We start from the raw sequence: 23,055 nt of genomic DNA, 5'->3' as shown, positions 1-23,055 counted from the left end.
TCACATAGGAATCAGCTCATTCACTCCAGCGCACGAGCTGAGGGGGTGTGTCGCGATCCGAGCGTGCACATGGGCAACATCCCATCATCAAAACTTGAGGCCACGTACGCTAAGAATCAGGTGACTGATTAGTCACCTGTAGCCTCTTCAAGAGCAACACTTGTCCATTCTAGATAGACACATGCAATACACAACCTGCTTTTGAAACACCCTATATGAGCCCGTACAATAACTTCCTACACTTCTAACGTGATAAGATATCTATCTAAGCTAAAGGGGAGAGAAGGTATCTCCCTACAAGCTGAGTCATTATAGATGCCTCAGGCTGCCAGATCACTTCCTGATTGTTAACTCCCTTTGAGATGCTAGTTAATCATTTAATTAGCTCGCTTCTTAGCCCCGGCGCGGTGAATCCCCCTCCGAGTACGTGAGAAACAATGCATATACACGTTCCGACGACAGCGGACAACTGCTTCCTCGAGCTACGGGTGCTACCCTTCGCTCATTTCAATAAGGACGGAGGCCTTTCAACATATCATTTTAGTTGGCGCCAAAATTTGGTGGCCTTGCCCGTGGTCTGATATAGGAGATAGGTATCAGAACCGTGCAGGCAGAGGAGAAGGGCAGACCAGAGTGGTTCATCGTGTATTGTAGACTATATGTTTACACCGCTTCGTCGAGGAGGCTGATTTGGAGGGGTCTTTGGAGGAGAGGGAGCGGGGATGGATGGGTGGGGTTGTGAAGGGAAGGGGAAGAGAAGGGCAGGGAAGAAAGCGCTTCGCGGTGTGTTTGAACCAAGTGGTAGGGAGGAGGTTTGAGGGCTGGGATATTGGATGTACAGTACGTCTAGGTTCAGCTCGCGATGGAGGGAAGATTTTCAGCGGGTGTGGATGGATTTTGGCATCATAGGTGGGTGAAGGAGCTCAAGGCGCTAGTAGCTAGCTGCTGATGAGCAAGTCCAGCGGTATCCATAGCATACGACACCACCACAGGAGAGGAAAATGCCTGCAGAAGATTAAAAAGAACAACATCCATTACAACACTCTATCAACCAACTCCATCCCCGCCCTTCCATCATCATCATCCGCTCAACTTCCCGAACCCCCCAATCTTCCTCTTCCGATACCCCTGATCATCATACGCCTCACTCGAATACTTATTCCCCGGAATCGGCGTCGCATACGGATTCCCCCCATTGACCACGACTCCCTTGGCCTTGCACACTCTATAGTCGTGGCCCTTTAGCAGATGCACCATGACTTTCGGTAGAACATTGCCGAGTAACATCCCCGCCCCACCGTACCGCGAGATAGGACAGAGTTGACTATCGTTTTCACGCTGGACGTATTCCTCGTCGACGAGTTGTTCGATATAATCGTCGTTCCCGCCGTAGGGGTTGGAGACGGAGAGTTCGTGGGCGATTAGGTCGTTGAGGAGATTGTGCATGACGACGGGGACGGCTGCGTAGACGTCCGGGACGTAATTGTAACTATAACTCGCCACGTCGCCGATGGCATAAACTCTGTCCCCAGCGGCGTCGACGCGCATGGTTTTGTGGTTCATGGCGATGTAGCCCTTGTCGTCCTTGAGGTAGGTTGGCACGAAGGCGCTGTTGGGGCCCACGCCGGTGCAGGCGATGTAGACGTCGGCGATGAGTTGGGTGTTATCGCTGAGGTCGATGCGGGTCGCGCCGGTTTGGTCGAACCATTCTTTGGCGTCTGTGACGCGGACGTTGTGGCGGATTTCGACGCCGAGTTTGAGGAGGGATTTTTCGGCGATGGTGCCGACTTTGGGGTTTGGGACGCCGGGGAGACAGCGGTCGGAGCCGGTTATGAGGGTGATTGATTTTGGGTTGGGGACTTTCGTTTTGAAGGGGCCGATGTGGGATTTGTAGTTGAGCAAGGTGGCTAGTTGGCCTGCGACTTCGACGCCCGAGGTGCCGCCGCCGCAGACGACGATGGATTTGGCGGCGGCGACTTTGCGGTGGAAGGCGTTGAGGGCGTCGGCGGTGTGGAGGTGGGGGCCGTGGAGGGAGAGGAGGTCGCTGTGGGCTGAGGTGCCGGTTGTGATGATGAGGGCGTGGTAGGGGAGAGATTGGACTGTGGGGAGGGAGGAGACGGAGGCGTTGGTGTCGAAGGCCTTGCTGCCGCGTTTGGGGAGGAGGTAGGAGCAGCGTTTTTGGGCTTCGAGGTTGAGGCATTCGATTTTGACGCTGCGGTCCTCGGGGTCCCAGTCGATGGCTTTGCCTTGGACGATGGTCCAGTCGTGGCCGCGATGACGGACGAAACCGGGCTCGATGGGGATGAAGGTGTCTTCGTGCTTGATCAGGCCGCCTTTGACGAGGGCGCGGGGAGCGCCGATGTTCCAGTAGATGTGGGTTGAGGGGCTGATAATGATGAGGCGGTATGGGCGGACGGCGGAAGATGTGCCGAGACGGTCGATGGTGTAGTCGAGGAAATGGTGGGCGCAGGATAGGCCGCCGAATGAGGCTCCAAGAATGATGATGTTGAGTGGTTCTTGGCTGGAGGTTGCGCCAGCCTCTGAGCCAGACTGATACGAGGCGATCGTGGGCTGCCGTTGGTGATGTGGTTGAGCTGGGATTGGTGTCTGTGGAGGTGGTGATGTAGGGGCAGAGACAAAGTTCGGCGGCAAAGTCTGTGGTCCCAGGGTTTGCTGCTGCAGCTGAGCTGACTGGAAGGGTATTGAGGGCTTTCCAGTAGCAGGTACATGAGCTGGCGATGGCACGCCTGCCGGCGAGGCATCTGGGTAGTAGTTACTCATCCTTCTTGACAAGACCTTGCTCCAATCTCGGTCTGCGCGCGCAAGGCGAGGTGTCATCGCTCGAGAGACACGGGCATGGTCGCTGTAAGACTGTTAGCCTACGCATGGACAGACGGGTCGCTATCGCCGAATGCGGCCATTCTTGGGATGGCGATTGCAGGAGATGTTTCTGAAGCGAGGAATGCTGATAGAAATTGCCGGAAGCGTGCATTGCATGCCAACTTCCGACTGCTCGTTACTCATTACGCCATCGGTCTATTGATAGCAGATTCCAGAAGGCCGTCCTAAGACGTGGTTCCGACTTGGGTATCATGATAGAACGTTGCTATGCCACTTTCCGTGTAATGCCCACACCTCCCATCGCACGCCGAAAGTAACGCCATGTACGCCACGCGCAAGTGCAAAGTCGTGTGCTCGTGACGCGTAATTATAGCATATGTCGAAGGGTGTCGTCGCATCACTACCATTACCACGCTCTGAAGCCGACGATGTCCTCATCCCGCTTCTTCTCCGCAAGCATCTCGGCGATTTGCGCTTTGGTCATGATCTTGACCGGCGGTGTGCTTGTTGGTGTGCATGTCCCGCTGGGAGAAGTGCTGTCTTGTGCATGCGACGGAGGTGGGCTGTTGTTTCGTGATCTGACAAAGCCTTGGAAGATGTTGCCCAGAACGCTGCTTGACGGCGGTCGCGACATTTGCGGTCTCCGAAGACACGCTTGTGGCTTGTCGGAGGCGGTGGAAGGCGATGCGCACGTTTGTGTTTGCGATTGCGCTTGCTGTTGTTGCAGTGCTGCCAGCCTCTTGGCGACCTCTGCTGCCTCGCGCTCCTCGTAGTAAGTCGCAGGGAGGGAGTCGACGGGAAACATGGTGTCGGATGGTCGGAGTGTTGTCGCGAGGTGGTCTGGTGTCGACCGGATTCGTGTGTGGTCGCTCAGAAGCTCGTGTGAGAGAGTGAGAGTGTCGTGTGGCAGGAGGGGTGTCTGAGGAAGATCGGAAGTGGTCGCAGGTGAGAGCGGGAGAATTATGTTCAGTCGGTAAGACGCGACTTCTCCCGGGTGTTGGTGACGTGATGCTGGCTGAGTATGGACCTGCTCGCTGTAGCCTGCAGTCTTGTGTACAGCAGCACGGAGGCGGCGGACCTGCCACGCCTGCGGAAGGCTTTCCTGCTTGCTTGGAAGACGTTCAGGGTAGTGTCTCGTGCCTGACTTTGGCACTGCCACTTCCCGCTGTCCGTGAAATGTGAAGATGGTGGAGGTGAAGGAGAGGTCGACGAGGGAACTCGACGGTGAGAGTGCCCTCTGCAGACGCAGACGCGGACAATTTCGCATTCGTGATTACCGACGGTCTCACAACTCAGCCACGATGCGTTTGATGAACAGAATCGACATCTCCAGACGAAAGCGAAACAGACGGTGCAAATGCCGCAGCAAAGTAGGATGATCCTGTACCACACCACGCCATGAACCTCGAAGCCGAGCCTCAGCACGACATCACGCGCGACCTTGACCGTGTTTAAATGGACTCGGCACTCGATACCGTGCCAGCGCAGCGGTATGCAGTCAATGGGAGTAATGCACCCGGGACTGCAAGCGACGTGCCGCAGGAAGCCAACAGCAGCACCCATGGACAGGGGAAGCTCCGTTCATGCACGACATCAGCTTGACCTCGTCGGCCTACGACTGATACTGATGGTAGAGCCGATGTCTTTTTCGCAAACTCGTACTAACACACGGCGTATCCTTCACTCGAAACCAAGCCGCTACTTCTTCATGAACGACATGAAACATTCCACCACATTCGGATAAGTCATCATGGACGGCAACTTCTCAATCCAATCTGGCAACCTCTCAGGAAAGCTGGCACCCATCGGCCTCACTGTCTTCTCCGGACAGCCGTTCATACATCCAACTCGCAGCGTGTACAGCTTGAACCTTGGAGAGCGGCCATACATCTGGCTTCCCTATGAGAGGCGAGAATCAACATGTCAGATCCAAGAATATGCTACCAGCAGCTAAACTGCCATGGCGTCGACTTACACAATTACCGCAAAACCACCGCTCCGTCACATTCCCACTGGTTGTGTCGGAATCCTCATACTTCTTGATCACATCTTCGCCGGATATAAGGGTGAGAGTCGCATCTTTATAGTGCTGAATCAGAGAACAAGCACTTCCACTCGTTCGCCGGCAACCGTTGCAGCCGCAGATGGCACACGTGAGGCGAGTACCGTCGAGGGTATGCTGTACGGCTTGGCAGAGACAACTGCCAGTGAATGTAGTTGGAGTGTCGGCTGACATGGTCAATTGAGCATTAATGTACCTTGATGGTGTGCAGCCTTGCGAGCTTGGCGATATATCACGACTTGAAGATGAATGCCATTTCAGTTCGTGATATATGCGCACCTCGCTTTTCGCGAAATCCTTCGAGTGCATCCTCCCGGTGAGGAAGCCCGAAACTCGCCGACGAGCACGTTCCTACGTTGTGCGGTGCGTGATTGACTAGTGAAGTAGGTACATCACATCACATCGCAGTGATACCACGTCGGATCCTTACAAAGATCCAGTTGAGCTCACAACGGGCTACACCACTCTATGGATGTATGTGGTCATATTATCAATGCTTTCGGGGCTTGGGAACTATCGCAGGCTGAACTTCGTGTGACGAGAAGAGTAGCCTTGAGATCAAGTAGAGTTGGTGCTCGTATTGGTAAGCTACCGTGTTGCTTCGAGGTATGAGGGGACATGACCTTTAGCCGCTCTCTCCCAAAGCACGCCAGAAAATCTCCATGAGCACCGACGCCACTGCGATGGCCACTGTCCACACCACAATCTTAATCATCTTCTCATGCTCTTCCTTCTCGTGCCTCTTTCTCTCCTCCTCCTCCTCCTCCTCCTCCTTCTTCTCGGCTTCCCTCCTCTCGTCTTCCTTCGCCTCGTCCTCCTTCATCTTCCACTCTCTCCACTCACGCTGCTGCTCCTCCCTCTCCGGCCTCTCCTCCTCCCACTTCTTATACTGCTTCAGGTGCCACCAAACCAGCCCTCCAGTGCACTCCAACAGAATTCCCAGGTTCTCTGGATGAACGAAGCGTAAGAAACCCCTCTCGTAATCGGCGACCTTCAAATCCTGCTGCCAAAATTCTGCCACCACTGACATACTCCACTTGACCTCACGCCAAGCGGACACCCGTGAGAATCGAGCAACCGTCTTCCGAACCTTCTCGCTGCCTTCGCATGGCCCTATCGTATCAATACAAATCGGATGCTTCGGGCGAACAGGCTCAAGGTCAGCTTTCGGGCTGACGGGAGCCATGTCAGCGCTCAATTGGACGTGCCAGTTGAGCTCGTGGCAGAGCCATTGGACCAAGTGGAGCTGATCTTTGGGTGAAGGGTCTTGAACGGGATGCTCGAGGTGCATCTGCTGGCGGCAGATCTTCGAGTCCTCGATGATGGACTTGAAGGTGGAGTTGACGCTCTTCAGGACGAAGAATTGGAAGGTCGGGCGCTTGATGTGGTCGGCGTGCTTGGTTGGGGGGATCTGCTCGAGGATGGGCTGGAGGAGCTCGGGAAGGCGGAAGACTTGGGTGGAGGCTGGTTCTGTTTCTTTGGTGGTCATCTCGTTGCTCGGATGATGCGATGTTGGTAATGGTGTGATACTGAGATGCTGTCGCTTATGAGGCTTAGTGTCTGAGTGAGATGCTCGTGGATGGTGCGATATTGGTACTCGTTTGAGACTACGGTGCTGCCGCTTGTGAGGCATAGTGTTTGAATGAGGTGCTCGTGGTGCTACTTGTGTGGTGTGTATTGTGTTCTATAATGGTAGTTGCTAAGGAGTGGAGATATTTAAAAATTTCACGCTTGCAACTTTGATCACATGCACGCTCGTGCCACATTTCGCCACCTGCTCGTGCAAGTGAACTACCTGCGTATGACCATTCGCCCCCAAAACAGTAGTGAATGCATCAGTACGAGACTGGCATGTGCTTCATACGATTTCCCGACCCATCGCCGCTGCTTCACATTCCCACGCCCCGGTGCCGCGCTTCGTTGATCATCTCATAGGTCTTCTCCATCTCGGTCACGTACCAATTCAACAGCTCCCCAAGATCCGCGTCCGGGCCGAAGGTACCGCCCGTAGCAATCATTTCCCAGGCCCCGGTCACAAACAACTGAGGAACGCAGTTCGCACGTGAAACAGTAGCTGGGTGCCATGCCACTGCTCTCCAGCTCTGTAATTGCGCGAAGTAGGCCGTTGTAGCTTGGAGGGACTTGCTAATAGACACCCAAGTTCCACCGTCAAATAGTCGTCGCAAGCCCACCCGTCCTTGTTTCGTCGTGTGGGTCGTCCAGCCGAGATCTCTCAGCAGCCAGTTCATCATTACTCGACGATCTTTGACCGTGTCTGACACAGGTTCGAGGTGCATCAGCCGACGGCAGGTCCTTGAGCCTTCAATAGTAGCCTTGAAAGTGCTGTTCAAGCGCTTGAGTACGAAGAGTTGGAAGAGCGGGTGTGGGACTTTACCCATGTAGTAGGAAGTGTGCTTTTCGCGAGTAGTGTAGTCTTTGTATGGTTTCGGAAGGTAGATGAGGATATTCTCGAGGAGTTCTGGGATGTTGAAGACCTTCGAGGCGGCGGAAGGCTGCATGATGGTGCTGGAGGTGCTTGTGCGTGGTTCGACGGGATGCGACATCTTGTATTGTGACGGGTTGATTTTGATGTGAAGTGATGTCAGGAAGGTAGCAAAGTGACAAAGTGCAGCGGCAAGAAGTGCGGCAAGAGCCCCACGACTTGGCAGTCACATGTGGCTGCGTCGACGGCGTTTCACCCAAGACACTTCCGCTCTGCTGCCGTCATCGATGCGGTCCGATTCAAGAAGAAATCGCCTAATTTTTGCCTGTTTAGCCAAGCGTGAGTTATCGCGAATGAGAGCTCTTCTCTGGGCACCAGATCGCGACCGTCATCCTCCACGTATATCAGAACGCCCTCGAGAGGTACAGGAACGCCGAGCAGCGCACCACTATTGATCAGCTCGTCTTCGTATTCATCCCTGTGGGTAAAGTCGAGCGCGAGCGAGATTCAGATGTGAGGTAGCACTAAGTGACCTGTGTGAATGGCAGTTGAGGAGATTGAAGACGATGGAGAGCGGTATGTATAGGAGTGAAATGGTAGTGAAGTGATATATTCGATCGAGATGCCATCCGGGTGAAAACCGACTCGACTCTTGCTTCAGCTACCATAATGTTGGAGCCTTGGCTATACCATCCATACCAGCATGCTGACTCCTATGCGATTACCTCCAGCGCAAGGTCGCAGCTTCTCGTCTTCGCCAACTGCAGTCCCTACACGCGCCACACCCTAGCTCCTTTAGCCACCCTCGTGTACTTCACCTGTACATCATCAAGGTCCTGATAATCAGGATGCCAGGGCCCGAGCACCTCATAACTCATCTTAGTCCCGCGCGCCGCCCGATGTTGACTAGGGCTACGACTCAGCACAGCGAGGACATGATCAAGCAGCGTGCCAAAGTCTCCCGGCTCTTGGGAAATCTCCTCTCTGTAGCTCTCGTAATCCTCCAGGCTCCTCTCCCAACGCCACGATGGCTGCAAATCGTCATCGAGAGACTCTGTCAGCTCCTGCTCCACCCAGACGTCCACACCTAGCTTCATGTGTGAGTATGGCTTCTGCGCCTCTCGCGTTGCTTTGGGCCAGTGCCTTCTGACCCACTTGAGGCTGCGGTATGCCTCGAGTTTGGCGAAGTATGCCACCGTGTCACGCAACTGACCCGTGACCTCTAAGTAGCTGCCATCGACGAGCTGGACGTCAGCGTCACACCAGGGAGCATTGTTGAGGCCGTAATCTGTGCAAAAGCCAAGCTGGGCAAAGAGCCAGCCAGCCAGCCTTCTCTGACTGTCGCGGGTGTCATCCAAAGGTTGGAGAAGCATGAGCTGGCGGCATGTTTTTGACTTTTCGATCACTGCCTCGAAAGTGTTGTTGACCCTCTTCATGACGAAAAGGTCGAATTGCGGCGGAGGGAGTTTGTTCTTGCCCCAGCGAAGCTCGCCAAGTTGTGCTGTGAGGTTGTTGCCCATGTATATGAGGATGTTCTCGAGGAGCTCTGGTATGCTGAAGACTCTGGTAGCGGCTGATGATGCCATTTGGTGGTTGGTGTGGTGGTTGATGCTGTTATTGGGGATATTGCTGTCTTTGACAGCATTGCTCGCGTTCATCTTGGTAGTAGCTGAGAAGTGCTGTGCCATTGAGGTGGTGTTTCAGCTGGAAAGCTGAAACGTTCTGCTAGAAGTGAAGTGAAAGCTCATGTATGTCGGCTGTGCCAGCAGTCATCACAAGTGAAGCGACACCCTATCACAAGCAACAATGGCGCATGTGCTTACCATCACTTCTGAAACCGCCCAGACCTCCTTCACTTGCCACGGGCATCACCATCAGGCTGTCAAGTCCTCCCACTGATCGCTTTCGCATGGACACTCTGCTGCAGCCTGTGCTCCGCAGGCGTACGCCTCATGACTTCCAGGTACTTATCAAGCAAATCGCCCACAGTGACCTCTTCTCCAAACTCCCACCTCTCAGCCCACATTGTGTTCAGCACACCATCTCGCCACCACCTGGTAAGCTCCTTCGCCCCTGCCCCGAAATCCCAGATATACTCAGAGCCGATCTGGACCCGCATGTCAAGATTTTTGATCGACACTCCCTGCTCAGGTGCCTTCAGATGAACCCAGGCGAGACTTCGATATGCCTCCACCTTGCTGAAGGCCGTGATGAGGTCGCGAAGATAGCCCTGCACTTTGCAGTTGACGACACCGTTCAGCCCAAGGCCTTCGATGCGGATGTCGAGTAAAGCCGCGTCTAGTGGTAGAACGACCGCGATGCCTACCTGCCGCAACAGCCATGTCGTCGGCATCCTTGCGGCCATTGGAGTCGTATCGCGTGGTTCCAGAAACATGTGCTGGCGGAGTCGTTTGGAGCTCTTGATGGCGAGGTTGGTGGTGCGGTTGAGACTCTGGAGCACGAAAAGCTGGAACAAAGGTTCGTGCTGCTTGTCGACTGGCGTGTCTGGTAGGTGCAGAAGGATGCTTTCGACCAGCTCGCCGATACCGAAGACTCGTTCCGTCGTAGTTGGTGCCATCACTGCTCGCTCATGTGCCGTTGTCAAGATCGAGGTACAAGTTGATTGTGTCGAAGTAGATAGTGCGTGCGACTTCGAGCGCGAAGATCCTTGTCAGCCAACGGCTGCACGTCACATGCGGCAGCCCGCTTAGTGCGCTTGGTGCAGTGCATACCTTCCGCAGTCGTTGTCACTGTGAAGGAGATGCTGCGGCCCGTGGATCCTGTAAATAGTGCCGTTTGGAACATCGGAAATGTTGCCTATCGGTGACGGCTATACGGTCAGTTGAGGATCACTTGGCGTAGAAGTAAGCCTTATAGTCGAGGCTTCCGCCGGCATACCACAAGTTAACGATCTACATCTGGGTACTGCAGACCTTGCAAGTATTGCGTGCTCACTCCAGAAAGCTTCGACTCCATTTGGAGCTTCAGTACCCCACTTCTTACAACAGATTACCTTGATCTTGTTGACATGGACTTCTTATTGTTAGTGGTATTCCTGTGAAGCAGTCAACAGTCAAAAACATCAAGCATAGCCAGCACCACCACATTCATCAATGACGACCTCCAGCACCAGGCTCTTCGAGCCTCTCCAACTCGGCCTATGCAAACTATCCCACCGCATGGTCATGGGCCCAATCTCCAGCAACCTGGCCGATACAAACAACGTCCTAACGCCACCCGCCATCAAATACTACAGCGACCGAGCCCAATACCCAGGCACATTAATCATCGGCGAAGCAGCCTTCATCAGCGCTCAGGCAGGCGGAACTTCCGAGCTCCGCGCCGCAATCTGGACAGAGGCTCAGATCGCTAGCTGGAAGAACGTGGTATCCGCTGTGCACGCGCAAGGGAGCTTCATGATCCTCCAGCTTTGGGCGCTTGGGCGGTCTGCAGATCCCGAGATTAAGAAGAGGGAGGGGACGGGGGATGTGGTGTCGAGTTCTGCGGTGGCGGAGAAGGAGGGAGGTGTGGTGCCGAGGGCGTTGAGGGAGGAGGAGATATGGCAGTATGTGAAAGAGTATGCCGAGGCGGCGAGGACGGCGGTGGAGGTTTGTGGGTTTGATGGGGTGGAGTTGCATGGTGGGAATGCGAGTTTGATTGACCAGTTTACTCAGAGCTGTGTTAATCAGAGGAATGATCAATGGGGAGGCAGTGTTGAGAATCGGTCGAGGTTCGCGCTGGAGATTACGAAAGCTGTTTGTCAAGCTGTGGGGGTGGACAGAGTTGGGTTCAGGGTCACTCCCTGGAGTACGTACCAAGGTATGGGTATGGAAAGTAATGCTACGATAGAGCAGTTCAGCGATCTACTGCGCGGCTTGAAGGCATTGGGCATTTCCTACCTGCACTTCGTGGAGAGCAGAATAGCGGGTAGGGTGGATGTCGAAGCTGGGGAGTCGTTGGAGCCATTTACTGAGCTCTGGGGCGAGGCGAAGCCTTTCGTGATCGCTGGAGGGTATACGCCTGAGACTGCGAGGACTGCGGTCGATAAGGAGTATCGAGGGAAGGATGTTGCGATAGTGTTCGGTCGGGCATTCGTCAATAATCCGGATTTGGTGCAGAGAGTGAAGAGTGGCCAGGAACTTGTTGAGAACAAGGCATGGACAGCATGGGCTGGTTGACGGCGCAAATGGATTTTCTTGCACCCATGCGCAGTGCTTTTCTAGAGTTCGTAACTAGATCATTGCAGATTACTGATCGTGCGGTCAACGAGCTCCTTCAGAAGTGAAGACACTGTTGCATACATCTCCAGTGCCAACAGCATATCATGCCAACAAGCAAACGCAATGTTTCATGGTCCTGTCAACTACAGGAAGATGCAGATTGTGTGCCGTTGGCGAGAAACATCGCATGCAGGCACGCTTCGCTTCCCGATGGCCTGATGCCGAACGCCTGGCACATGAAGATACGCCAGCCGAGCTATCAACAGTGCTAGACAAATGTGGTGCGGTCGCAACGCGTGTAGGCGTGGAAAAAGTGAAAGTTGAGATTCAGCTCCCACAAAGTGAGGTGTGGCTGCTTTTAGCGCCACGATGCTGTCATCCCTGAGAGGGGCCGAGATAGAGAACACGAGTTTCACAAGACGAGGCAGTTGTTCACGCTCTGCGGTACTTCGCTCCAGAGTGAGAATGACATTGTTGGGATCGCAGACTTATGTAGTCGACATATGGGTACTTTCAAGGACAGGCATGCTCCAACGAAATGAATGTCCCACTGTACGAAGTGGTCAGTGTCTTGCATGTGACTGTCGGTCGATGGTCGGAAGCGGCCCGGAAGTCAAACGAATCGCATGTGACAGCAACCTGGAAAGGACCGTGCTGCGAATTCCAGCGAGCGCTGAAGCTGTCTTCCCTTTGCTGACTGAACCTCAAATTTGCAATCTTCACTTTCACACAAATCTATGTTGCAACTGCAGGGTGACTACGACCCACGGCGCTTCCACGTTCACAACAGCTAGCGACTGCCGTGCCCCTCGCGTGTCCATGTCCGAAAATGGAAGCCGTTAAAGAGACCTCCAAGCCGCCAGGGTACCGCCAAACCTCACCGGAGCAGGTCGTGTGGTCGTCAGTACCAGATCATCAGCCAAAAGCCAGCAGCGAGTTCTCCTTACCGGGCATTCGTACGATTACATCTCCTCAGTATCACATCGTTTCACCGAGCGAGCGCCATGGTTCTCCGCATTCAGTACGAAGCCTGCCTCCGATCGACCCAGGGTCGTTCGATCAACCAAGAGCTGAGGACACAACAATGGGCAGTCCCATGGAGACGGGGAGTGTTATGAGCATGGACGAGCGGGCTGGTCGCAGCACTAGTGCGGTGTCAATCGGCAGCGCATCCGCCGCAGAGGTGACAGCGGCGGAAGTGCTATCGGGCCTCGGAAACCCACGACGTGAGCTTCTATATGAATGGCGAGATGAAGCAAAGAGACTGCGCTTACAACAACTAGATTATGCTCGTTCGTCCCGAGGTCAAAACGGGCACGTGTCGTCACATGCAAATGGCGCACGTGAACCGGAGCCACTGCTAGAGCTTGTGTCGCAAGCGCATCCATGGGTCGGAGGTAGCATCAGGGGATCGATGTCGGTATATGAGACCACAAAGTACTACTCCCCGCGGATCGTGCAGTACGGTGTCAACTTCATGGAGAGGAATATAGGCACGCCGATCGTGAACACTGTTGGCACCGTCGGCACGATGACGGGCGTTGGAGGTCAGCTGCGACGACATCTCGACTCTCGTCGGCCGCAAGATATCGAAGCGGGAGCAGCTAAGAGCAATGGAGATGTGTTGATGGAGGTCGACGGCGCGGAGCAGCTTCCGCCATACCCAACGAGCAGACCGCCGTCGTATCGCGAAGAGCCAAGTCCGCACGCGATAGACAGGGCACAAGGCCGCCCTGCTGCTAACAGGACATGGTCATCGCGAGTCTTTGTCACGACATCCGGACTTTCGGTCGCATTGAGCACCACGTCGCGCCAAAGCTTGCGATTCTGCCTGAAGCTACTGGCCAGTCAATTCCAGAATGTGGAGTCACTCACCAAGGCGCTGTCAATGGCTCTCAACAACTACGAGGAAACACGAAAGCGGGTCCGCGAGAGCCGCGAAGCCGACTTGGAGAAAGGACAGCGACCACCTACCCCAGATCAAGACGACGACGCTAGAAGGCTGGCGCAGGAGATCAGGCAGCATTGCGATACAATCTGGAGTACAATCCAAAACGTGGTCCAAGGCGTGTCGAGATCTGTCGGCGGCGCATTACCGCAGAACGCACGAGAGTTTGTGCGCGCGCAGCTCATGTCTCTGCCTCAGCGATGGCGCATAGTCTCTGACCACCAAGCGAATGTGCCATCCGAGACCAGCCGCGCTGCACAACGTATGATCGACTTCGCAACCGAAGGCTTGGACATGATGACTCAAGTCAGCGGTGTCCTGAAAGCGACGCTCGATTCAGCCGAGCAATGGCTCGCGACAGTCGGCAGAAGCGACGCGACTGCTCAAGACGATCGCGCCATGACGGACGCACCAGCACAACACGAACACAATGAGAAGTCATGATGAACCACCAATGATCGTCACAAGCCATGCGGTACTGCATGGTCGGTCACAAGGTTGCACCGCACCCAGACTGCCACGACGTGAAACACGGCTCGAGTGCACAGCATAACCAGGCAAGGACCATCTCTGTGCAGCCAGCGTAGATTGTGCTGTGCGACTACTGCATTGCTGCTTTGTAATGCAGGCACCGAGACGAGCGAGATGCGAGAGATGCGAGTGCTTTGATTGCTCGCCCGCGCACGCGGACACGGCCGCACGGCAGACTTGTGGGCTCCATATGCCTCCACATGCCTCCTCATGCCCCCACATGCCTCCACACGCCTCCACATGCCTCCACATGCCTCCACATGCCTCGAACCATTTCGAATGATTCATTGGACGAAGGAACTAAGTGCGTATTCACAATCAGTAATCTTGCGGATAGAGTGGTTGAGATTGGTAATATTTCTGTACTACAACGAGCGAGGCGTACGGCGTACGGTGTGCGGCAGCGAGGAGTATAGTGGTATTGGGACGGGCGACACAAGTGACGAGTAATGATATGGTAGTAGTGTATCAACATCCTTCATGAGAAGCATCCTTGATTCTGCAAGTAGAAGGCGCACGTCACATGGATGCTCCTGTCATCGGATCATCGTTGACAGCTGCAGCCATCGTCTGAGTGGCTTGTAGGCTTAACCTCACAGCTCCAGAGGTGTCTGTAGATCAATCACAATGATGAGCCAATCGCACAGCACATCACAACAGCATGTTGAATGTTCCACGCCTTCGAGACCGCTGTCCATTTCCAGGAAGTGCAGAGGGTTTTTAAGTGGAGCCAGCGATTGCGGAGATACCTCCCAAAGTCCTTCCAAAGGATTCACAGCACGCAAGCAAAAAAGCATTGTTTGCAGCTGTGCAGTGTTTCCCACCGGCTCGGATTCATGCCACAGCCGTGCTTGGTACTTTCGGCAAGGACACCAAGAACGCGGCAGAATCTCTACCAATCCGATGTCGAACTAGTGAGTAACAAACAGATCTTGTGCCTGTTGTGGCTCTCCTGACCGATTCATACTTTCGCCATCTGTGTACACCCGCCTCACCACCATTCCTGAGGTCTGAACCTACCGCCTTTCCCTTTCTTTGTACGCTTTCGTGTGTTTGTGCGAATACCAGGGATCTGGTCGACATACCACACCCTGTAGAGTCTATCCGCTCCGAGACGCTCTGCTGATTGGCGCGCATCGAGTCAAACAGCGGCCCCGTCCAGGGTACTGGTATCACTGTATCAGCCGAATTGACTTTCCGCCCCGGTCGAGGAAGCGATGGAGCGAGTTGAGCAGGAACTCCATCTGCGACATGTCGGACATGTTCACGGCGGGCAAGGGACAATCGCAGGTAATGCTGAGGTCCCGAGCTCGGGTGTGCATCCCACAGCGCGAGATCAGGAAGCTGGACTTGCAACCGAAGCGTACGAGGAGAAGCCGAGGCAGAGCTACCTGACGAATTCGTCGAAGGAAGGGGAGGATGCTGCTTCGACGAGGAGACCGTCGTGGGAACAGAGTGAGAAGCATCATCATGGTGCCAATGGCGTTAATGTCGAGGGTGCGCATAGGGAGTGGTCGCATTTGCAGAGGGAGTTGAGCCACATATCGCGACAGCAATCGCGGACGAGCAGCAAGAGTGGGAAGCAGATCAATGAACTCGTGCGAGATCTCGAGAAGGCTACGTCCAGCCCTGGGACGAGCGAGGATGAGGGTGCTTTTGATCTGCAAGAGTATTTGCGGTCGAGTAAGCAGCTGGAAGAGGAGTTTGGCATCAAGAGCAAGAAGATTGGAGTGATATGGGAGAACCTCACGGTAAAGGGAATGGGAGGAGCGAAGATTTTCGTCAAGACTTTCCCGGATGCGTTCACAGACTTCTTTGGCTTTCCGGTCAAGTTCACGATGGGCTTGTTTGGGTTTGGCAAGAAGGGGAGAGAGGTCAATATCTTGCAGGACTTCAAGGGTGTTGTGAAGCCGGGTGAGATGGTGCTTGTGCTGGGACGACCGGGCAGTGGATGTACTACATTCTTGAAAGTCATTGCCAACCAGCGATTCGGATACACCAACCTCGATGGCAAGGTTCTCTATGGGCCTTTCACGAACGAGGAGTTCGAGAAGCGGTATCGCGGAGAGGCAGTCTACTGCATGGAGGACGATGTGCACCACCCTACATTGACTGTTGGGCAAACTTTGGGCTTTGCACTCGAGACCAAGGTCCCTGGCAAGCGGCCTGGCGGACTCACCACCAACCAGTTCAAGGACAAGGTCATTGACATGCTCCTCCGCATGTTCAACATCGAGCACACGAAGAACACGATCGTGGGCAACCCCTTCGTGCGTGGTATCTCCGGTGGTGAGAGGAAGCGCGTCTCAATCGCTGAGATGATGATCACCGGTGCTGCGGTGTGCTCACACGACAACAGTACCCGCGGACTCGATGCGTCCACTGCTCTCGACTATGCAAAGTCCCTGCGAGTCATGACCAACATCTACAACACCACTACCTTCGTCTCACTGTACCAGGCGTCCGAGAACATCTACTCGCAGTTCGACAAAGTCCTCGTCATTGATGAGGGCCGACAGGTCTTCTTCGGCCCTGCCCAGGAAGCGCGCGCATACTTCGAAGGCCTTGGTTTCCGCGAGAAGCCTCGACAGACTACACCAGATTACCTCACCGGCTGCACCGACCCATTCGAACGCGAGTACAAGGATGGCCGCGACGCATCCAACGCCCCATCTTCCCCCGACGATCTCGTCGATGCCTTCAACAAGTCCAAGTACTCCACCCTTCTAGAAAGCGAAATTGGCGAATACCGCAAAATCATCGACGAAGAACAGCACGTCTTCGAGGACTTCAAGACCGCCGTCTCCCAAGGTAAACGCCACGCTCCGAAGAAATCCGTCTACTCCATTCCCTTCCATCTGCAGATGTGGGCTCTGATGAAGCGTCAGTTTATCCTCAAGTGGCAAGATCGCTTCTCGTTGGTCGTCTCCTGGATTACCTCTATCGTCATCGCCATTGTTATCGGTACCGTCTGGCTGCAACAGCCCAAGACCAGCGCTGGAGCTTTCACCCGTGGAGGTGTCCTCTTCATCGCATTGCTGTTCAACTGTTTCCAGGCGTTTGGTGAGCTGGGCACTGTCATGATGGGGAGGACGATCGTCAACAAGCATCGGGCGTACACTTTCCATCGGCCGTCGGCGTTGTGGATTGCGCAGATCTTGGTTGATTTGGCTTTCTCGGCGGTGCAGATTCTGGTCTTCTCGATTATGGTCTACTTCATGTGCGGTCTCGTATACGATGCTGGGGCGTTCTTCACGTTCTATCTGGTCATCATTTCGGGATACTTGGCGATCACACTGTTCTTCCGGACTGTGGGTTGTCTGTGCCCGGACTTTGACTCTGCCATCAAATTCGCTGCGACCATCATCACGCTGTTTGTGCTGACGTCTGGGTACTTGATCCAGTATCAGTCGCAGCAGGTGTGGCTTCGCTGGATCTTCTACATCAACGCTCTCGGTCTTGGATTCTCGGCTATGATGGTCAACGAGTTCAGCAGACTTGATCTTGAATGCGATGGTACATATCTTGTTCCGTCCGGTCCAGGCTACGGTGATATTGCTCACCAGTCTTGTACCCTCGCAGGCAGCACTCCAGGCCAATCATTCGTCTCTGGAACCGACTACGTTGAAACAGCATTCTCGTACAGACCTGATGAGCTTTGGCGGAATTGGGGCATCATCATTGTACTCGTCACTGCATTCTTGGCCGCTAACATGTTCCTGGGAGAGTACATTAAATGGGGTGCTGGCGGGAAGACTCTCACCTTCTTCGCAAAGGAGGACAAGGCCCGCAAGGAGCTTAACGATGCGCTCAAAGCAAAGAAGGCAGCACGTCGCGAGAAGGGTGAAGCCAGCGAAGGCTCCGACCTCAAGATCGAGTCGAAGGCTGTCTTGACCTGGGAAGAGCTGTGCTACGATGTGCCGGTCCCATCAGGACAACTGCGACTGTTGAAGAATGTCTTTGGCTACGTCAAGCCTGGACAATTAACTGCACTTATGGGCGCGTCCGGCGCTGGTAAGACTACGCTGCTGGATGTGCTTGCTTCTCGCAAGAATATTGGTGTGATCACTGGTGACAAACTTATCGATGGCAAGCCACCTGGCACTGCGTTCCAGCGTGGTACGAGTTACGCCGAGCAACTGGATGTTCACGAGGGGACACAGACAGTGCGTGAGGCTCTGCGCTTTTCTGCCGACTTGAGACAGCCGTACGAGACGCCACAGTCGGAGAAGTACGCATATGTCGAGGAGATTATCGCGCTTCTGGAGATGGAAGACATTGCGGATGCCGTTGTTGGAGATACAGACGCAGGTCTTGCCGTCGAACAGAGGAAGCGAGTCACCATCGGTGTCGAGCTGGCTGCTAAGCCGGAACTGCTGCTCTTCTTGGACGAACCAACCTCCGGACTCGACTCGCAGAGTGCTTTCAACATCGTCCGTTTCTTGCGAAAGCTCGCCGGAGCAGGCCAGGCAATTCTCTGCACGATTCACCAGCCGAACGCATCGCTCTTCGAAAACTTCGACCGACTGCTTCTGCTGCAGCGTGGCGGCGAGACTGTCTACTTCGGCGACATCGGAAAGGACGCATGCGTTCTGATCGACTACTTCCGGAAGTACGGCGCACACTGTCCACCAGACGCCAACCCAGCCGAGTGGATGCTGGATGCCATCGGTGCCGGTCAAGCTGCACGAATCGGCGACAAAGATTGGGGTGAGATCTGGCGTGACTCTGAGGAGCTCGCAGCCACCAAGGACGAAATCGTACGCATCAAGACTGAACGTATTGAAGAGGTTGGTTCTCAGCCTGCTGTTGAGCAGAAGGAATTCGCGACGCCGCTCTGGCATCAGATCAAGACTGTTCAGCTCCGCACGCACAAGTCCTTCTGGCGCTCGCCGAACTATGGGTTCACTAGGCTGTTCAACCATGTCATCATCGCGCTGTTGACGGGTCTCATGTTCTTGAGCCTTGACGAGTCGCGGACGTCGCTGCAGTACCGTGTCTTCATCATTTTCCAGGTCACGGTCCTGCCGGCACTTATCCTGGCCCAGGTCGAGCCGAAGTATGATCTCTCGAGACTGATCTACTACCGCGAAGCCGCATCGAAGACTTACAAGCAGTTCCCGTTCGCCGCGTCAATGGTCCTGGCAGAAATGCCATACAGTATCATCTGCGCTGTTGGCTTCTTCCTCCCGCTCTACTACATCCCAGGCTTCAGCCACGTGTCGAACAGAGCTGGATACAACTTCCTGATGGTCTTAATCACCGAGCTCTTTTCCGTCACGCTCGGCCAGATGGTTTCCGCGCTGACACCGAGCACTTTCATCGCGGTTCTGCTGAACCCGTTCTTGATCGTCATCTTCGCCCTCTTCTGTGGTGTCACGGTACCCAAGCCGCAAATTCCAGGTTTCTGGCGCGCATGGCTGTACCAGCTGGATCCGTAAGTTTCACCCCCCCCCCATCCATCCACCACCTTACCCATAACCTCTCACTAACACTCCACCCAGCTTCACCCGCCTCATCGCCGGCCTGGTGTCCAACGAACTCCACGAAAAACCCGTGATCTGCACCGACATCGAGTTCAACCGCTTCACCGCCCCAGCCGGCCAGACTTGCGGAGAGTACATGTCCGCCTTCTTCGCGGCGGGCGGACCGGGCTACATTGCCAACAACCAGACTTCGGATTGCTCGTACTGTGCGTACAGCGTGGGCGATCAGTTCTATGAGCCGCTTGGCATTTCGTGGAGTCATAGGTGGAGGGATCTTGGCATTTTGACCGCGTTTATTGGGAGTAATTTGATTTTGCTGTTTATTGGGAGTCGGTACTTGAATTTTAATAGACGGTAGATGGTGGGGAGGTGTTGTTTCTTGTTTGCATGGTAGCGTGGTGTTCTTGGGCTCTGGGGATAGAGGTAGATTGGGGGTGGCATCACTGGACATCGGTGGTGGTGTATTGGTATGGTATGGTATGGTTCTACAGCTCGAAGAAAGTTTGACAGTGTGGATGCGATTTCTTCAGCACTTTACTGTGCCCGCACGATATGTGATATGCTATGCGGCCATGCGAGCGCCATGTGAGACGTGTACGCAAGTCTGACTGGCAGTGACACCTTCCTGTTCCTCTTCGTCAACGGCGTGTTGTGATTGGCTATCCTTCGACAAGGATCAGCCTCCATCGTTCATCCTATCTTGACGTGTAGTCAGCATGTAGGAGATATTGCGCTGCAGGTTGCAATGTTTGTGCTTATAATCATGGCTTCTTCTTGAAATCCTTCTGCGTGACTTCCTCATCGGCAGCAGTGAACATACCCCCGAAAGCGAAGACGGGAGCGGTGACGGTGGTAACACAGCATCATTGAACGCAGCGACACATCATCTTTCCACCTCTCGACATTAGGTCTACCTCTTTGTACCTCTACCACCACCACGATGATCTCTCTACTCACCATCATCAGCGCTCTGATCATATCCTACTCCTCCACCTTCCTCTACAACCTGATCCGCAACCTCACCAATGCCCGCAAATCCGGCATGCCATACTTCATCGTCCCATGGGACCAAAACCACTTCCTCTGGATGATCTCCTCAGTCCCCCTGCGTCCACATCTGAAGAAATACCTCCCGAAATGGATCTACAGCCGCCTCTCCCTCACCATCTACGGCTTCGAATTCCACGAAGGCCTCCGCCCCTTCAAAGAATACGCCGCACCCCAAGGCGACCCCAACAATCTGGTCATGGTCACGACCGGACAATACGAGCTCTCGACCCGGGATCCGGAAGTGGCCACGGAGATTCTGAAGAGGCCGAGAGATTTCGTGCCGCATGATTTCACTACATTATTCATGTCGAGGTTTGGGCACAATGTTCTAACGTCGGATGGAGATTCGTGGGCGCGGCAGAGGAAAGTTGTGGCGAGTACGATTAATGAGAGGATTTCGAGGACGGTGTTTCGGGAGAGTGTTGAGCAGACGCAGGGGTTGCTGGGGGAGGTTGTGGGGGAGGGGGAGGAGGGGGAGACGGGGAGGTTGTTTGATATGATGAAGAAGATCACGATTAATGTTCTGTCGGGAGCTGGCATGGGGTCTAGTGTGCCGTGGAGCGATGAGGAGAATGCCAATGTAAAGCCGAAGGAAGGGTTTAGACTGACGTATATGGAAGCCGTCAAGGTGGTCATCGAGAGTATTGCTGGACCGATCATCCTGCCGAAGTGGTTCTTGGACAACTACCCAAGTATCCTACCCGGCCAGAAATTCCTGAAAAGTCTAAGCTACGCCATCGACGAGTTCCCAATCCACACCAACGACCTCCTCGCCCAAGAAAAGCAACGAACAGTCGACGCCGGCGACCAATCGCGAAGCAATATTATGAGCCAACTCCTCCAAGCCTCCGAGGGCGAAAAGGGAAGCAGCAAAGCCCTCGCCGACGACGAAATCCTCGGCAACCTCTTCATCTTCACAGCCGCCGGCTTCGACACGACCGCCAACACCCTCTCCTACGCCCTCGTCCTCCTCGCCCGCTACCCACAATGGCAACGCTGGCTCTTCTCAGAAATCGACAAAATCATGCCCGCAGATCCCACCGCAGAACTCGACTACAGCGCCATATTCCCGCAAGCCACGCGCATCCTCGCTGTAATGCTGGAGACGCTGCGGCTCTACTCGCCAGTAATTCATCTCGCGAAAATGACCAGAACGGCCCAAACTATCACCACCTCGAAGGGATCCTTGTGGATCCCCGCGAATTCGACCGTCTACGTGAGTGTCTGTGGCGTTCACACTGATCCAGAGATATGGCGGAACCTCAACCTCAGTCCCGCCGAATCGCCCAGCGATAGGGATGAATACCTCTTCCGGCCTACGCGCTGGTTCAACAACAACAACAACAACAACAACAACAACAACAACAACAACACCGACGACGACGACGACGACAGTAATCTGCAGCTCTTCCAGCCACCCAGGGGATCCTTCATACCCTGGTCAGCAGGTCCGCGGGTCTGTCCGGGCCAGAAGATGGCGCAGGTGGAGTTTGTGTCGATTTTCCTGTCGCTGTTTAGAAAGCATGAGATTGCCGCTGTTCCGCTGAAACTTGGCGCGGAGGGTAAAGTTGAGAGTCAAGCGCAGGTTGAAACACGACTTGATGCGAGGATCAGGGATAGTGTTAGTATTCTGACGCTGCAGATGAATGATGTGTATAATGTGCCGGAGGGGAGTGGGAAGGGTTTGAAGTTGAAGTTGAGGAGACGGAAGTGAGGGTGCGTGTAATGGATTAGGGAGAAAGTGTACTGGTCTTGTGGCGCTTTGTCGCTATCGGTCGCTCGCTGGCTCGCTGGCTATGAACGCTTATCATATGTGTCATTACTGTCGTTGTAAGTGAATCACCCAAACACCTCCATCAAAAAGTCATATCGAATTCGTAGACCCATATCCCTAGCCTTGGCCGTAAGCTCGTGACACTTATCAGCAAGAATCTCGCCCACGATGGGAGTGCCGCAATACTATCAAGATGTCAGCAATGTCTCTATTTCGTCTGAAATATAGTAAACTTACGAGAACCCCCACTTTCCTCTCCACAACCCCATCCTCGACCAAATCCTGAAAATGCCTTTCCAAAATCTCCCCAAAATCCGGCCGTCCAAAATGGCTACGCTGCTTAAGTCCAGTAAGTGCAGAATACGGCGCCGCCTCGGTCCTGTATCCATCGAGGATGTAGCGGAACACGTGCGTTGAGATGTTCTTCCGCTTCATGGTGATGTGCGTGTTGATATTCAGATCGAGCTGATCACGCTTCTTGAGGGGTCCGGCGCCGGCAATGCTGCGGTTGAGGAGGTCGGAGAACCAGAGGAAGTTGTTCTTTTCGCGGACGGTCCAGTGGAAGTCGACGCGGCGGTCGGGGTTGGTACAGCGGGTTCGGGCGGGTTCCGTGTCTTCTTTTTCGAGCTGCTCTTTGGTCTTTTCGGAGGCGGGGGTGCTGGCGCGTGAGGAGCGGCGGGAAGAGCGGGCTCGTGAGAGG

At 54.4% G+C, this 23,055-nt stretch overlaps 12 protein-coding genes across 12 annotated transcripts; 5 read left to right on the top strand and 7 right to left on the bottom strand.

The window, feature by feature from the left end:
• Positions 1-1,080: 1,080 nt before the first annotated feature.
• Positions 1,081-2,781, bottom strand: CLAFUR5_06783 (Oxidoreductase phnG; the record flags this gene model as incomplete). The annotated part of the gene is made up of 1 exon (XM_047905931.1): positions 1,081-2,781. One exon carries the CDS (start codon positions 2,779-2,781, stop codon positions 1,081-1,083), a length of 1,701 nt encoding a protein of 566 aa, XP_047762970.1.
• A 466-nt stretch (positions 2,782-3,247) lies between these two features.
• Positions 3,248-3,646, bottom strand: CLAFUR5_06782 (uncharacterized protein; the record flags this gene model as incomplete). The annotated part of the gene is made up of 1 exon (XM_047905930.1): positions 3,248-3,646. The coding sequence occupies one exon, from the start codon at positions 3,644-3,646 to the stop codon at positions 3,248-3,250; it is 399 nt and encodes a 132-aa protein (XP_047762971.1).
• Positions 3,647-4,591: 945 nt separating this feature from the next.
• On the top strand, positions 4,592-4,795 carry CLAFUR5_06781 (uncharacterized protein; the record flags this gene model as incomplete). Its single annotated transcript, XM_047905929.1, has 1 exon — positions 4,592-4,795. The coding sequence occupies one exon, from the start codon at positions 4,592-4,594 to the stop codon at positions 4,793-4,795; it is 204 nt and encodes a 67-aa protein (XP_047762972.1).
• A 733-nt stretch (positions 4,796-5,528) lies between these two features.
• On the bottom strand, positions 5,529-6,392 carry CLAFUR5_06780 (uncharacterized protein; the record flags this gene model as incomplete). The annotated part of the gene is made up of 1 exon (XM_047905928.1): positions 5,529-6,392. One exon carries the CDS (start codon positions 6,390-6,392, stop codon positions 5,529-5,531), a length of 864 nt encoding a protein of 287 aa, XP_047762973.1.
• Positions 6,393-6,792: 400 nt separating this feature from the next.
• On the bottom strand, positions 6,793-7,467 carry CLAFUR5_06779 (uncharacterized protein; the record flags this gene model as incomplete). The annotated part of the gene is made up of 1 exon (XM_047905927.1): positions 6,793-7,467. The coding sequence occupies one exon, from the start codon at positions 7,465-7,467 to the stop codon at positions 6,793-6,795; it is 675 nt and encodes a 224-aa protein (XP_047763757.1).
• Positions 7,468-8,116: 649 nt separating this feature from the next.
• Positions 8,117-9,034, bottom strand: CLAFUR5_06778 (uncharacterized protein; the record flags this gene model as incomplete). Its single annotated transcript, XM_047905926.1, has 1 exon — positions 8,117-9,034. One exon carries the CDS (start codon positions 9,032-9,034, stop codon positions 8,117-8,119), a length of 918 nt encoding a protein of 305 aa, XP_047763756.1.
• Positions 9,035-9,228: 194 nt separating this feature from the next.
• CLAFUR5_06777 (uncharacterized protein) lies at positions 9,229-9,924 on the bottom strand (the record flags this gene model as incomplete). The annotated part of the gene is made up of 1 exon (XM_047905925.1): positions 9,229-9,924. One exon carries the CDS (start codon positions 9,922-9,924, stop codon positions 9,229-9,231), a length of 696 nt encoding a protein of 231 aa, XP_047763762.1.
• Positions 9,925-10,459: 535 nt separating this feature from the next.
• CLAFUR5_06776 (NADP-dependent oxidoreductase lnbE) lies at positions 10,460-11,524 on the top strand (the record flags this gene model as incomplete). Its single annotated transcript, XM_047905924.1, has 1 exon — positions 10,460-11,524. The coding sequence occupies one exon, from the start codon at positions 10,460-10,462 to the stop codon at positions 11,522-11,524; it is 1,065 nt and encodes a 354-aa protein (XP_047763761.1).
• Positions 11,525-12,395: 871 nt separating this feature from the next.
• Positions 12,396-13,958, top strand: CLAFUR5_06775 (Clock-controlled protein 8; the record flags this gene model as incomplete). Its single annotated transcript, XM_047905923.1, has 2 exons — positions 12,396-12,792; positions 12,850-13,958. The coding sequence occupies 2 exons, from the start codon at positions 12,396-12,398 to the stop codon at positions 13,956-13,958; spliced, it is 1,506 nt and encodes a 501-aa protein (XP_047763764.1).
• A 1,304-nt stretch (positions 13,959-15,262) lies between these two features.
• Positions 15,263-19,889, top strand: CLAFUR5_06774 (ABC multidrug transporter I; the record flags this gene model as incomplete). The annotated part of the gene is made up of 2 exons (XM_047905922.1): positions 15,263-19,482; positions 19,550-19,889. The coding sequence occupies 2 exons, from the start codon at positions 15,263-15,265 to the stop codon at positions 19,887-19,889; spliced, it is 4,560 nt and encodes a 1,519-aa protein (XP_047763763.1).
• A 582-nt stretch (positions 19,890-20,471) lies between these two features.
• Positions 20,472-22,295, top strand: CLAFUR5_06773 (Phomenoic acid biosynthesis cluster cytochrome P450 monooxygenase; the record flags this gene model as incomplete). The annotated part of the gene is made up of 1 exon (XM_047905921.1): positions 20,472-22,295. The coding sequence occupies one exon, from the start codon at positions 20,472-20,474 to the stop codon at positions 22,293-22,295; it is 1,824 nt and encodes a 607-aa protein (XP_047763759.1).
• Positions 22,296-22,420: 125 nt separating this feature from the next.
• Positions 22,421-22,790, bottom strand: CLAFUR5_06772 (uncharacterized protein; the record flags this gene model as incomplete). The annotated part of the gene is made up of 2 exons (XM_047905920.1): positions 22,421-22,540; positions 22,593-22,790. 2 exons carry the CDS (start codon positions 22,788-22,790, stop codon positions 22,421-22,423), a joined length of 318 nt encoding a protein of 105 aa, XP_047763758.1.
• Positions 22,791-23,055: the final 265 nt, after the last annotated feature.

This window comes from Fulvia fulva, chromosome 6 (assembly GCF_020509005.1).
Source record: "Fulvia fulva chromosome 6, complete sequence".
NCBI lineage: Eukaryota > Fungi > Ascomycota > Dothideomycetes > Mycosphaerellales > Mycosphaerellaceae > Fulvia > Fulvia fulva.
The sequence above is the reverse complement of the archived record's forward strand: the minus strand, read 5'-3'. Positions and strand labels throughout refer to the sequence as shown.